General features: G+C 39.5%; 1 protein-coding gene across 12 annotated transcripts in view; it reads left to right on the forward strand.

The window, feature by feature from the left end:
* Nucleotides 1-9,240, forward strand: part of LOC123676556 — a 29,969-nt gene extending 20,729 nt beyond the window's left edge. For 9 of the 12 annotated variants that reach the window (XR_006746965.1, XR_006746966.1, XR_006746967.1 and 6 more), the window contains 14 exons: nt 214-793; nt 848-2,085; nt 2,147-2,416; nt 2,473-2,598; nt 3,884-5,137; nt 5,204-5,401; nt 5,461-5,894; nt 5,944-6,058; nt 6,157-6,444; nt 6,504-6,732; nt 6,802-6,830; nt 7,160-8,515; nt 8,844-9,055; nt 9,113-9,240. Coding sequence is in view for 2 of the 12 variants with exons in the window: in XM_045612508.1 (XP_045468464.1) it covers nt 214-793; nt 848-2,085; nt 2,147-2,416; nt 2,473-2,598; nt 3,884-5,137; nt 5,204-5,401; nt 5,461-5,894; nt 5,944-6,058; nt 6,157-6,444; nt 6,504-6,732; nt 6,802-6,830; nt 7,160-8,515; nt 8,844-8,934; nt 9,032-9,055; nt 9,113-9,129 (6,249 nt within the window). In the remaining 10 variants the exon portion in view is untranslated. The remainder of the gene's footprint in view (nt 1-213; nt 794-847; nt 2,086-2,146; nt 2,417-2,472; nt 2,599-3,883; nt 5,138-5,203; nt 5,402-5,460; nt 5,895-5,943; nt 6,059-6,156; nt 6,445-6,503; nt 6,733-6,801; nt 6,831-7,159; nt 8,516-8,843; nt 9,056-9,112) is intronic. The other 3 variants (XM_045612508.1, XM_045612509.1, XR_006746974.1) reach the window with 3 other exon arrangements.
* Nucleotides 9,241-14,215: the final 4,975 nt, after the last annotated feature.

Here is a 14,215-nt window from a genome sequence, read left to right on the forward strand (position 1 = left end):
TGTTCCGTGTTCTTATAGGATAAATCTTCTTATTTGAGGGTCATCTATCGGATACGAAAACTGGGCAATAGCTTCAGAAAGCTGTCTCTTTCAACTCTCGACGTAAGACTATGTAGACCCGCTAGGAAATAATGTCTTTTTTTAACGAATTGCTCTCATTCTATCCTTTATGAAATATATTTTTGAAATTGATCAATTCCTTCCCTTTTTCAGTTTGTACAACAATCTCAACCATCCCAGCAAGACTCTGGTATGATACAACAACATCACATCACCACCCAATACCAGCAACAATCGCAACAGGTTCAGCAACAAGAAGCTCAAGTGTTTCAACAAACCCAGCAGATTCCCCAACAGCAACAACAGGCTCCACAACAGCAGATTCAACAGCAACAGCCTCCGCATCAAATGCAGCAACAGCCTCATCAAATTCAACAGCAGCAAACTTCCCAGCAGCACTCTGAGGCCCAGCATAACATACAGAGACAGCAGTCTGTGGATCCAGTTCAGCAACAGGTCACTATACATACACAGCAAAGCCAACAGCAGCAATTCATTCAGCAGAATTACATTTTGGAAAATCAGCAGGAGTATCTTAATGTCATAGTTGAAAATCAACATAAACTTAGCAGCATTTCTCAACCGGAACTGTTGCACGCTACCACACCCCAAGTGGAGCACAGACTGAGTGTGGACAGTCAGATTGACAAGATCAACCCTCAGACACAAATAGATCCACAATTGAGTACTCAACAGCATCAAGGTACCCAGCAGATGGTTCATCAGGTTGAAGGTAATTTTATTGAATTAAAAGCAATTCCTAGAAAATAATTTGAATTTTTTACAGGTTACATTATTTATCCTCAACCTCAACAACAAGGTAATTTCCAGCCGGCACAGCCCCAGACTTATCAGCAGGGGCAATATACTGAACAAGCTCCTTCATCTACACATAGTAATTACCCTACTCAACAAACATCTCAGCAAGTGAATTATCAACCTCAATCATCGCAAAATTATATGCCCCAGCAAACTGTAAGCTATCAGCAACAGGGTCATTTTGTGGATCAGAATTCTTATCAAACTCCTCAGACCCAGTATACACAGCAAAGTACCCCTCAACAGGGTCAGCCTCAGTTTGCGCAACAGGGGGCTCCGCAAACTCAGCAGCCCCAATATGCCCAGCAGACGAATCCACAGCCTCAGCAAACACAATATACTCAGCAAGGAACACCTCAAACGCAGTACACGCAACAGGGTTCGCAACAAACACAACCTGCACAGTACCAACAACCACAGGGTACCCAGCAAACTCAGTATTCACAGCCGAACGCCCCTCAAACACATCAATGTCAGTATTCTCAACAGAGTTCTACACAGTCCCAACAAGTTCAGTATCCTCAACAAAGCACGCAGCAGGCACAGTTCTCATCTCAGGGAACGCCGCAAACGCAGTATGCTCAACAGAACACATCTCAGGCTCAGGCGGCCCAATATGCTCAGCAAAATACTGCGCAACAGTCGCAATACAATCAGCAGGGGACATCACAGCAACCACACATGTACCAAGGACAGCAGGCGCCTCCCGCATATAATCAGCAACAGTCTCAGGCAGCTCAGTATCAACAATATATTTCTCAAACTTCAGTAGAACACCAGGTTTATCAATCGAAAGGTGAGCCTTTGCAGCAGTTGTACCAACAACCGCAAATAACGACGCAGCAAACTCAGCAGCAGATACCTGCTCAGCAACAGCAACTTCCACCTGTCCAACAGATTCAAGCGTCACAATCTCAACAGATGCAACCTCCTCAGCAGTATGTTCCGCAACAGGTGGATCAAAACCAGTATATTCAGCAGCAGCAAGTGGATCAGAATCAGTATATTCAGCAGCAGCAAGTGGATCAGAATCAATATATTCAGCAGCAGCAAGTGGATCAGAATCAATATATTCAGCAGCAGCAAGTAGATCAGAATCAGTATATTCAGCAGCCTCAGCAGAATCAACAAATGGTCCAAATGAATCAAGTCACTGTAGCTCAACCCATTGCGCAGGGTCATATTGGTCAAACGCAACCGGCACAGGTGAGTGATCGATGGAGAAGTATTGAAATTTTAGATTCAAACTAACGTTCCCTTCTTTTAGCCTGTGGAACAGCCGAGCGAGCAGGTTTCACAGCAGTCCTTAGCTAATCATAGAATGTCGTCTACCGAAGCGCCCCCCATGAATCTTGCTGAGTTACAACAAAAACTTGCACAGCAGAACGCTCCGGTGATCAAGGAATCTCAACAAAGAGTGTCGCTGCCTGCGATGACGTCATTTGATAGCCATCCAAATGATCAGAGAAGGTTGTCTTCCACATCTCAGCCCTCTACGTCTCAGGATTATCAACCTTCTTATCACCAGATACAAGAGGTAAGGTTACTTTACAGAGGCAATGGATAACCCTAACTGAAATTTACTAATTCCAGGATATCTCCAGTCAATCGTTTGACAACCAGAAGGCCCTAACTACCGAAACAAGGAATGATCCGCAGAATCCTCTAGATACGGCAGTGCATGAGGAACAACACGCAACTTCAGGTCTAGAAACTCAAGTAAGTAGAGAAGACGATACTAACACCTCTTCTGCGTCCGACGACAAAGCTCGTAGAAAAAGGGGCGGTTCTACCCGCCACCAGTTGATAGTGCATAAGGTACACCCTGACGGCACAGTGGAATGTCAGCTTCTGTGTAAACAGAAAACTATCAGCTTCAAGTTCAACAGATCGGACACCACTCCCCAAGACATTATTGAAGGGATGATCAAACAAGAATTGTTGAAACCGGGGCCCCATACTACCTTGGAGGAACACCTAAAGGAGATAATAGGGCAGTTGAACGCTAACCCAGATAAAATACCTGAAGTAACTCAACCTTATGTTCAAAAGGTAAGGTCTGCTATAGTAAATGGGGGAGGGAAAAGGGTTCAGAATCTCATAAAAGGTTGAAAATGTGAACATTCACTAAAATTTGGTAGTACCAAATAAAATCGAGATGGATTCTGAACTCTATCAATGGATTATTATGTACCTGTAAAGTGGCTATCGATGTCAATTATTGGAGAGAGATTTTTTTATTTTACACGCTGCACTAACACAGGTCAGGCATGCTTCTCTAACAAGGCACCCTCACAAAAAAACACACAGAAGGCACAGATCAGTAAGTAAAGATCAGAATAAATTTTTTTACATATCGTTTTCGATATGAATCAAGCTGATGTAATGTTGGTGTTATGTTCCAAAGTTGTGTATGGGTTGTACCTTTGTTAAATGTTTCCGATAAATGATTGCACTATCGACTTGAGCGAGTGAGATTTATAAAAATATTAAATGCATTTCATGGACTTCATTTTCCCCAATCATTTCGACTGATCATCAGTCGAAATGTAACCTGATGAAGCTACAGTGTTTGCGAAACAATTGTCGCAAACATTAAAAGATTAGTTAAAATTGCTCATTATTTTATCTATAATGAATTTCCATCCAGTAAGGACCAAAAAATATTCATATATAATAATGCCTAATAACAATTAGTCTAGATTATCAGGTTTCTACTTAAATGTCAAACGACAATTTCTAACTTCATGCGAAAATTTATGTTGATCGCGTCACCAGAACAATAGCATTTGACAGTTGGTATTGAAACAAGTTGAATTTTGATCAATATAGCAGATAATTGTTTACAGGTCACTTCACTTCCATATAAAGTAGTGAGTTTATGTAGAAGAAGTACAGGAAAATAGTCAAAAATCAAATTCGCATGAATTGTAATTCGTATTTGAGTAGGAAGTCGTGTATCACTTATCGATTATTTTGTAAATTTTTTCCTATAAATTTACAGCGAGAAGAAACAAGTTTGCAGAACCTTATGAAGCAACCGTTTTCCGAGCAAAGCAAGACGGATAACACACTGGCAGGTTTGAAATCATCGTTAACTGAAAAGCTGTCTTCGAATCTGCGCAACAGGGAAAGTCTGAACAGTAGCGGAACCGTATCCCGAAAGACAAGCACTGCTAGTGAGTACACTCCCGAGCACACCTACGTGACGGAGAGCAAATCTCCTGCTTTGAAGAGAGAGAATATTTCGACAACAGATGGGCCCACAGTTGTAGAGTCAAAACAGGAGCCAGAAAATGACGACGAACTCAAAGCGGAACTGAATAATAGTCTAAAGAAGGGAGAAGTCAAACTGTTGCCTGGACAAAAAGTTGACGTCAAAATGTTTATCCTTAAGCCAGAGGAGGGTTCAGACGTCAAGCAAGACTCTTCCAAAACAATAGAGGATGAGAACAATGTCGAAATTAAGTCTTCAGAATGTAAGACACCGGAATCAGCTTTAAAAGTACCTCAAAGGAAGATTTCAAGGTTCTTAGTGAGTCCAGTACTCTCTGGTCAGTTGGATGTACCAAAAGATAAAGAATTTGATGTGGAACCCTCACAGGAGCAATCTAAAAATGCCAACGAGGTTATCGATAATACGCAAACCTCTCCAGCTACAGCGAATGTGGAATCTATTCCCTCCTCAACAGTACAATCCGAAACCTGTAGAAAGAACTCAGGTCAGTTGGAGACTCCTAAAGCTATCACGGAGCTGGAGAAAATAGTTGAACAGAAACACAGTGTCTCTTCGATGAAGGATGAACCATATAAGGAGGAGCAACCGGCACCTGTTTGTGGACCAGAAATGATCAACACTCTGGAACAGCTGAAGATCAGCCTGGATAATCTTAAACATAGTGGTCATCCTGTCCACAAAAAGGAGTCGTCAGAAAGCGAATCGAAGAAGGAGGTAGCTGTGCCGGTAACACAGAAACCACAGCCGAATGTTCAGATACCAGTTCCGCAGCCACAGCCCGTTGCACCGCCTCAAAATGTCCAGAGCCAGCAAATACTCACTCAAGCGCAACAGCAATCTCAGCCTGTTCAGTCTACGCCTAGTCAGCAGCAGCCTGTTCAGAACCAGCAGTTGCCTCAGCAGCAGGTTAGTCCGCCTCAACCACCAATGGCACAACCAGGTCCAGTACAGACGCAACCGGCTCAGCAGGTCGCTCAGCTTCCTCCTCAGCAGCCTATATTGCAGACTCAACATCAGCAAGTAAGAATTTCTTCGTCCGCTCATTGTTGTGTTTTGTGTTACATGTTTTGAATTTTCGCTTTACAGATGCCTCAGATAGTCCAGCAGTTCCAACAGATTCCCCATAGTCAACCAGTTACTCCGCCCATATGTCAGCCTAATAGTATTCCGATGTCCTCACAACCGCAGCACATAATGGGACCGCCCAGTTTTGTCCAACAAGCTCCTCCCGCACTGCAACCCCAAAACGTCCTGACGCAACCACCGCTATCTCAGATATCCCAGGTGAATCTTAATCCGATCCGACATCATTTTCGTTCGAGCTAAATTGTTATTGTTTTTAGGTCACACTGACGACGGTACCACAACCTATACCCCTCAATCTTCCGCAGGCACCGACGACTGCGCCCATCAACCTACCGCCACAGCAATATGTAGCTGGTCCTCAGGTTTTACCCCAACAAGTTCCGATATCTATTCCCTCATCGCTACCACCCGTTATTCACCATGTCACTCAACCGATGATGTTGAACGTAGTTGGCTCTGCGATAACCACCAATGTGGTAGACATAGCAACGCCCAACGTCACTTACGCTCCACCACAAGTCGGAGAAGTGACATCACCTCCCATCGGAGGCATGTCTGGCTCTGTATCTGTTCAGAACATGGCCGTTAGGGGGCAACAGTTCCAGCATCCGATGCCTGTGGAAGATCCGTTGCATCAAGGAGTTACCCTAGTCAAGAAAATGCCAGATAACATCAAACAGATCGTAGAGAGGTAGGTGATTTATAATAGTAGAAATATGGGAATGACATTTTATTTACAGTAACTCAAACAAGAGTAGTCAAGCTTCCACTCCCACTTCAGACGTGAAATACGATGTCCACCTGCAAAGTCTTCAGCAAAAGTTGTCTTCCTCCCTGCCAATTGCACGGACTACCGTAAGTCAAAACAATCCATTCTATCTCTTTTAGATTTGTAGATCCATGTACTCACTAGCCCAACTGACAATATTATAATCGAATCTTATTTTCGGCAGCTTGGTGTTGACGTTGCCGGTTCTCCTCACAGTGGCGCTGCCACTTCTGAGGTCCTCTCACCGGTGGTGGAGTTAGAACACAGTCCCTTCTCCTCTAAGACGGACCCCACGAAGAACACCCAGATAATGAACGAGTTCAACAGTCAACTGTCCAGGATAAACTCTAGAACGGAGGCCGTAACTGCCCAGGAGCATTCTAGAGTTGGTCAGGAAATCGCACCGGCATTGCAGCTTTCTCCTCAGGAGTCGGATAACGCCAAGAAAGAAAGAAAAATATCTAGGTTTAAAGTGAGTCCTCACTCAACTCACACAATTTGAAGGGTAATATAACTTGGTAATATTTCTAGGTTAGTGTTGTTACCGAGCCTGATCCAAATAAGTTAGTTTTGCCGTCTAAAGAAAAGAAGGCGGAGGTGCTAGAACCGGTAGCTTCCAGTGTTATAGCACCTCCACAAATGAACTCTGGAGGTAACGGTCATGATCCTAAAGAAGACAAGGCCGACGTTAAGACCATAATCAATGATACATTCAATAGTCTGGCAAATGTGTTGGCTGGAAGTCTGCCGCCAAATCAAGGTAATTATTGTTTGATTCAGCTTTCGTTTAGATTATGCCAAATATAATGTTTTGTTTCTTGTTTTTCAGAATTCCCGTTGGAAGTTTCCAAAGTTAGGGTGAGTATAGACGTCAAAACAAACGAGTGAATCGTTCATACCTCTACTAATATATTTGTAGTTTTGATGTCGTATTTTCCTCGTGTTTTTGTTTCTACTAAATCAGTCCGTCGTTGTGATTTCGTCTTAACCTCTTGATTAATCTTTTTTTTTTCATGAAGAGTGCTTCAATAAGTGCGGCAAATTTCCAATGTTTAGATAACCATTCAAAGTCCTGATTATCAGGAGGATTCTGAATCATTCAGTTGAGTTTATTGAAATTTTCCGCTCTTGTCGCACCGCTCTTTATACACGTGTAGTTCAGATTTTTTTTTTATTTTGTCTTGTAGAAGCATGGCGTAGACATCAAAACAACCAATATCGGCACCACTGTCCATTCTAACCTCACTTGTGGAAAGACTAACCAACCGAAAAATGACACTCAATCATTTTGTCACTCTCACCTAGCCGCGCGCCCTCTTCGTAAATCTGTATCTTATGACGACTTAAAGAAAGGTATCGAGTCGATTTTGCCAATAAGAAAGAGCGCAACGGAGACCCCTGAGAGATTATCCCCCAGGAGAAGCATCGAGAACAGGAACGCATGCACCAATCTGAAGGAATATCCTCAGATCGTGATACATCCTCCTGAAGAGAACTACAGCAACAGCATGCCTAACATCTATGCCACTTCTATGGAGTACGCACGGCCTTTGCTGTTACGCATCGCCAGCATGGATGGAGGACTCGACGGCAGCTGTGCCGACTTTGATGAAGGCGACGATTACAGCTTCGAATCTTGTAAAAACCACTATGAGGCAGACGATCTTTTTGAGATGTCTGACGAAGACGTTCTGTCTCCACCAGCCAAAACTCATTTTGAGGAGTTCGTGAACGCCAGACGATTGCCGGAAGATTACAAACTCCGGAAAAACGAGGAAAGATACTCTAAGCACCCGAAGCTTTCCTCCAGACAGTCGTTCCACGGAATGCCATCTGCAAAGACCCACGGCGTAGCTTTGGGTTGCAACTATTCGACCATGTCGATGGATACTCCAGGATCTGAGGATTTTACGGAGTACCATTTCGGTTCTAGAGATAGACAATACTCCTCTTACTTCGAGGATCATGGGCACTGTAGACGCGAGGAAGCTCCGAGCGAGCTACTGAAACGTCAGTTGAAGTTCAAGCATTCCAACTCGATGCACAACTTGACTAAGAGGCAAGATATCCTCTTCAGCCCTCCTAGAGAGGACGTCTTCTGTCCGTATCATACTATACACGGTGCACAGTTCCCCAGTTCACATAGAGGTAGATTAGATTATGATAACGAAAACTATAGGTATAAAAGGTTGCATCACAGGTTCTCCTCCTCCCCTCCACCGTCTCACGACGATCATCAAAGAGATTATTCGACTAGACCTTACCACGCGTTTTCCCCGCTTAGCGCCCTTCCCTCCAATATCCACAACGTATCAACCATCTCTCATGGTAACCAGACTGCGCCGCAGTATATCGTCTGCTCCCCTCATACTGTACATCCAGACACGCCCAATGCTTTCGGCCACACCCATCACCATCCTCATCACCATGGTAGATCTCATCATGCGGAAGTTAGGCATGTGTACAAATGTTGTTGCGGTAAGCCATGGTGTTTGGCAGTGGTGCCTATTGAACAATATTTGGAGAGTTACTTTGTCAAAACGGTAAGATTTTCAATGAGGCCATTTTTATTTTGGTTGCGAATGGGGCGACTTGCTCTCTTGGGATCTATGCTTTCATTGCCACTCTTGGATCGGCTTTGGTACGTAATGCTTATCACTGTTTCATTTTCTACGCTTCATTAGAAGATTAATTGATAAACTTCTAATTGCTTCAGAAATATAGTGCTCGTAAGAAGCTAGCAATGAAAAATTAGGTAAAGGAAAGAACGTGTAGTGTATGCTTCATTAGCTTATAACACCAAATTTTGCTCTACTTACCTTTATTTCGTTCTTATGGGGAGTTTTATTAATTCTTCTCTCTGTTCCATAGGAAGAAACTTTCGAGGAAATGTTGAACCGACAAAAGGCTGAGTTGAATGCTCTTATGGAGGCTCATCGTAAACAGCAGTTAGAATACATGGGTAAGCTCCAGTTTGAACAAAATGTCAGCTCCCCAAAAGTTGAATGTAAAACATAGCATTTTTTGGTGGCTGATTTATGTTTTCTTTTTCTTTTCAGAATTTCATAGGAAACAAACTGAAGGTAACTTTATTCTGTTTGATTCATGCCCTTTTGCTTAGGATTGTTGTCTTGTTTCAGAATCAAAGAAGAAGTAATTTCAGTATATGGAAATGAAATTGAGAATGAAAGGCTGTATAAATATTGTTTATATTGTATCATAATTTGAAGAAAAAAGTCTAGTTAACCTAATTATATTATGAATCAGACAAAGACTTAATTTTTTTATACCTATATGTTCATTCATCCACAGAGATCATTGTTCTAGAATAATAAAATCTGAAAGTAATATTATTTGTTATTGAAATTATTGAAACACTTGAACATTTACTATCAAAATAGAAAGAAGGACTATGCAATTCATATTTCATTGGAATAGCCCGTTAAAGAGGATTGTAATTACTTTGAAGTTCGCGAGCATTCAACTGATCTTGCTCAATTTTCGTAAAATTGATTGTTTCTTTTGTTTGATTTTGATCATGAATCATTTTAAAAATTACATGTGTGTTATTCATTGATCTCAAGCTAATTGATTATATTCATATGTATATACAGGTTATATCACAAGTAATTGGAAATACATATTTAAACTATAGAATCTGCTTGAGTCCGAAAGATTCAGATCAGTACTAAAACTATTTTACTTATAATTTTCATATTTTGCAGAGAGTGCAAGTAGTATAAATCTTAATTTGATGTGGACTAGATACATTTTGCTATGTCCTCTGATAAGGCAAGAAAACGTTTTCATAAAACAGACCCAAAATTGTAATTTTTATTAATTGAAATGTAATCAGATAAAAAAGTAAAAATTAAAGTGAGAAATTTTCTGCTTTTAGCCTTACTAAACTCATTACTAATAGAAGTCCAGTTGGGATGCTTTATCAGCTTCAATAGATGAAACCGCCAATGCTGAAATTCCCTGATTCATTGTGTATAATTTTAAGCTTTAATTTTGTAAAGCTTTCGGCAAAGGCTGTATACTCACTTGGGTAAATTCCTTGTGGTTTTCTGTAAAATATTGGAGCAGCGTGTCACATCTTTAATGAAGTCAAGTAAATTTGGATCATGATTTGTAATTCATCATGTAATTCGTATGGTTGGAAGTTATTGCTTCAGGGGAAAAAAAAACTCTTCCTTCCCCCTCTCATTGCTCTCACCTACACTCAGGGCCATATGTAAGATGCCTAGAAAAACAAGCGAATAACCTTATTATCATTGGTAATTACCAACAATAACCAACTGTATTCAAGCGGTTTTGGTCACATGACGTCATGAACTAGCTCTTCAAAATTACCGATTTGGATCACAGATAATCAAAGGTAACCACACTCGAGAGTCAAAAGCTGGGGTAAACATATGGTCAGTAAAGATGTGAGTTTAAATTTGATTGAAATAAGACTTGATGAACTCCAGACTCAAAAATTTGCAAACCTATTGACAATTCTCTGTTGATGGCAAGCTTTGGAACGAAGCGTTGAGATCTGAGCAGATCATATACGAGCGATAATATTAATGAGACTTTTCAGCTGAAAATATGCGGTCATTTCGAATTCAGAAAATTCAGACTATGTTTCTGTTTGTTCACGTGGTCATCTCCATTTAATTTTGTTGAAATGAATGTTTTCTAAAATTTTGATGATTTTCTTTGAATCTTCATTAATATTATTAGTAGGTATTAAGTAGAGTTGAGTAATCTTATACCTTTGGAAGTGTATGCAAGGAAAGTATATATGTATATTGCCTGTTTCCGTACGAAACATGAAATTCGATCATTTAAAGAAATATTCATTTTGCGCACATGTCTTAACAAAACATGAAGACTATATACTCACTAGGTTATCCGACACGCAAAAAAAATTCAAGAGATGCTATTTAAATAAATGGGCTTATTGATTGAAGGTAATTGTTTAAATTTCAGTGTCTATCAGAACACCTGTAGAGTGATCCGTAAATTTACAGAAGACTTGAAAACTTTTCGGGAGTTCAATAAAAAAATCGTACAATTATCTCGAGCTGTTTTCGAAATATGATCTATAGTTTCAAACCATTTGATCCATGAAATTTTTCGGCATAAGTTGCCTATGTAATAAAGTAACATATAAATGATGACAAATGGGGTACATATTTCGAAATCAGAATTTCATGGAGATTATAATCAGTATGATATAAAAATTGCAGGGCGTTTTCAACTGAAAAAACAGGGTAGTATCGTGTTTCACTACTTTCGTACCAGTCTGTAGAGTCAAAAATAATTCAAGCTTATGCGTTAAAACACATTTTTTCATTACATTTCTGATATTGTTATGAAGGATGTTTTCAGAAGTGCAATAAAAAAATTTATTTTAACAACATATATTTATGCACGAAATTTCAATTTCGTGGCATTCACCGTTTAGAAGTTATGCGGAGAAATTTTTTTTGCATCAACTTTGGAAGGATATATCTCTCTTAATATGCATTTTGGGCTATAGGAAAATATTATTAATAAGTATATTTTGCAGGAAAAAATATTCTGAAAATCGCAAGTTCAAATGAAGAAGTAATTGATGATAAATTGCCTCTAGACCTTCTTACAGTATAACTTCAGTGGTCCGGGCAGATATCGTTCCGGTACCTGCCCGGATTATTGAGGCGTCCGGATTACTGGAGTGATTTTAATTTATGAAATAAAGCAACTTATAAATTATCAAAATAAGGTTTATTAATCATATCACAAAAAATAGTATATTGTGCAACAAGTGGGGAAAGTCCAACTTTTCTCGCGAGTGTGGAAGTTTGTGGCACGAGCCTGAAAGGCGAGTGCCGCAAATACACGAGCGAGAGAAGGACTTTCTCCACATGTTGCACACTATACTTTTCCTACAGCTGCACAAATTTCAATAATTCAAGTAATGGACATGATTCAAATCAAAATGACCTTCGTTGACAGTATGTGCTAATTAAGATGCATAGAATACCTGGTGTGTCTACTTATACCTGTAAAACTTTCAGACAAAACGGGAGATTTTTACCTACTTGATTTCGAGGGATCGCGGGCTTTTCAGATGGCGCATACATCGTTTACATTTGACATTTCTCTCAATTCTCGACTCTTGTGAACCAAGGGCGTAGATCTTTTTTTCTTGGGGAGGGATAATCGAAAAAAAAATTTTTGACGACAACTTTTATTCATATCTGTAATGTTAAAAAAAGAAGTTTGATAATGAAGTTTGAACCAAATTACTCGAAATAATTTTTGTTGTTACTAATTCGGTTGTTCTTACCTTGTTCTCAAATAAGAGTTACGAAGGAAAATGAGAAATTACTTGGATAATTTTGAGAAAAAAAGTTTCATGAATATGAGCCCACAAAGGCTTTGCTTTCAATATACAGGTTGTTTCTAGTGTGTCGTACAGTTTATCAAATACTTATTAATCTTCGCTACAGATTAGGTAAATAAATACCAAAACTTATAATTAATGCATTCATTAGAGCTTACTAGCTGGATCTTAAAAATAATTTGGATTTTCCTGAGGATTACTAGAGATTTTTCTCGACATCGATAGCAGATACGACAAAACTATAACAAACCAAAAAGTGTAGTACAGGACCAGAGTTTTTTTTCTATATTTTTCTAAACTAACAGCCATTCACCAAAATATAGATTTGGAGGAAGGAAGCAGGCATCCTTTCAGAAAATATATCACCCTGTAGATTTGCATTCAAAATTAGCATATCACATAGTGGAAACTTTAAACTGGAATATCTATGGCCAATTCATATTGAATATCTTGTGAAGGGAAGGTTATACGAGAAAATAACTTGAACTTCAACACATGTATCTCAAAACAAAATGTATGGGGACTCATGTTATAGGACTTTTTTTCTTAAAATGATCCGGAAATCTGTCATTTTCATTTGTATCCCCAATTTAGGATCACCGTGTAATTACCCCCAGTATCCCCCTATTTCTACGCTCTTGTCGTGAACTTTGAGTATAGAACAATAATATTTTATATTCTATGATGGTCTGTCATTATATTCCATTCATTTGAGTACAAATTCGATATGAACTGAATTGTAATTTATTGTGAATGTTTGCAGTGTCTAAAATCAGTATTTCCTTTTTAAACGGCACCAGGCAGATACGGGAATTCGAAAAATTTTAAAGAGCGCCACCTTACAGCACTCTGGTGAAGCACACCACCAAAGCAACAGGTGGGTCTCTCGAAAAGTCTGAAACAATATCGAATCAGTAAACACACCAGGTATTCTATGCATCTTAGTGCTAATTTATAGCGTTTCCATAGAAACGACTCAAAAACCCAATTTCATTGGTCTACCAAGGGAGGTGTGGGCAAAGTGCCGTGGGGAATAATATTTCCTACAGTATGCGCAATATATAGTTTTGCAATTGAGTAAACTATGCAGAATACGCTACTTTTCATAGCAGTTGTAGGAAAATATTATTTTCTCATAAAATAAAACAAAACTGAACAAAACTCCTAAGTACATGTAACACGTTATATGTAAATATGTACATGTAGGTATTTATAATACTGTATACATATATATATTGTGTATGTATGCAAAATGAAATATCTTCTACTTTTTTGAAAAATACATATCAATTTTAGTTTGGACCTTTTTGGATGCATCTATATCAATTGCTTTGTCTTTAAGCCTTTTCAAAAGCTATAAATCTTCAAGGGTCAGATTATTCTTCACAGTCCACCTGATAGCTAGACTTTTCTGTGAGTGTAAAAGTGTCTTATGTGATCGTTTGACTGGAGCCATTGCGTCCGGCACGCTCAAAAACAAAGTGCAGAATGAAAGATGTTGCTGCCGCGCTGTTTCCAACCGGCATCTAACCGTTTTTTACATGTATAGACAGGAAAATGCTATTGTTTTGCATAATGAATATTTTCGAGCCCGGATTTCAGAGGCAAGAATTTCAAAATGCCCGAATCGCAGCAGTGTCCGGAATACTGGAGTGTCCGGGCTAGCGACTGTCCGAACTATCGAAGTTCTACTGTATTTTGAAAACCAGTCAAATTTGCAAAAAAATTCGGTACACATTCTTGACTCACCCTGTATATGTAGTTTCCTGACTCGACTCGTGTACCTAACAACCTTTTGTGGAAAATTAATGAAAAAAGTCCATTAATAATTATTCTGTTCTAAACTTCTAAATGAAGAATC

The sequence above is a fragment of the Harmonia axyridis genome, chromosome 3, assembly GCF_914767665.1.
Source record: "Harmonia axyridis chromosome 3, icHarAxyr1.1, whole genome shotgun sequence".
NCBI classification, from domain to species: domain Eukaryota; kingdom Metazoa; phylum Arthropoda; class Insecta; order Coleoptera; family Coccinellidae; genus Harmonia; species Harmonia axyridis.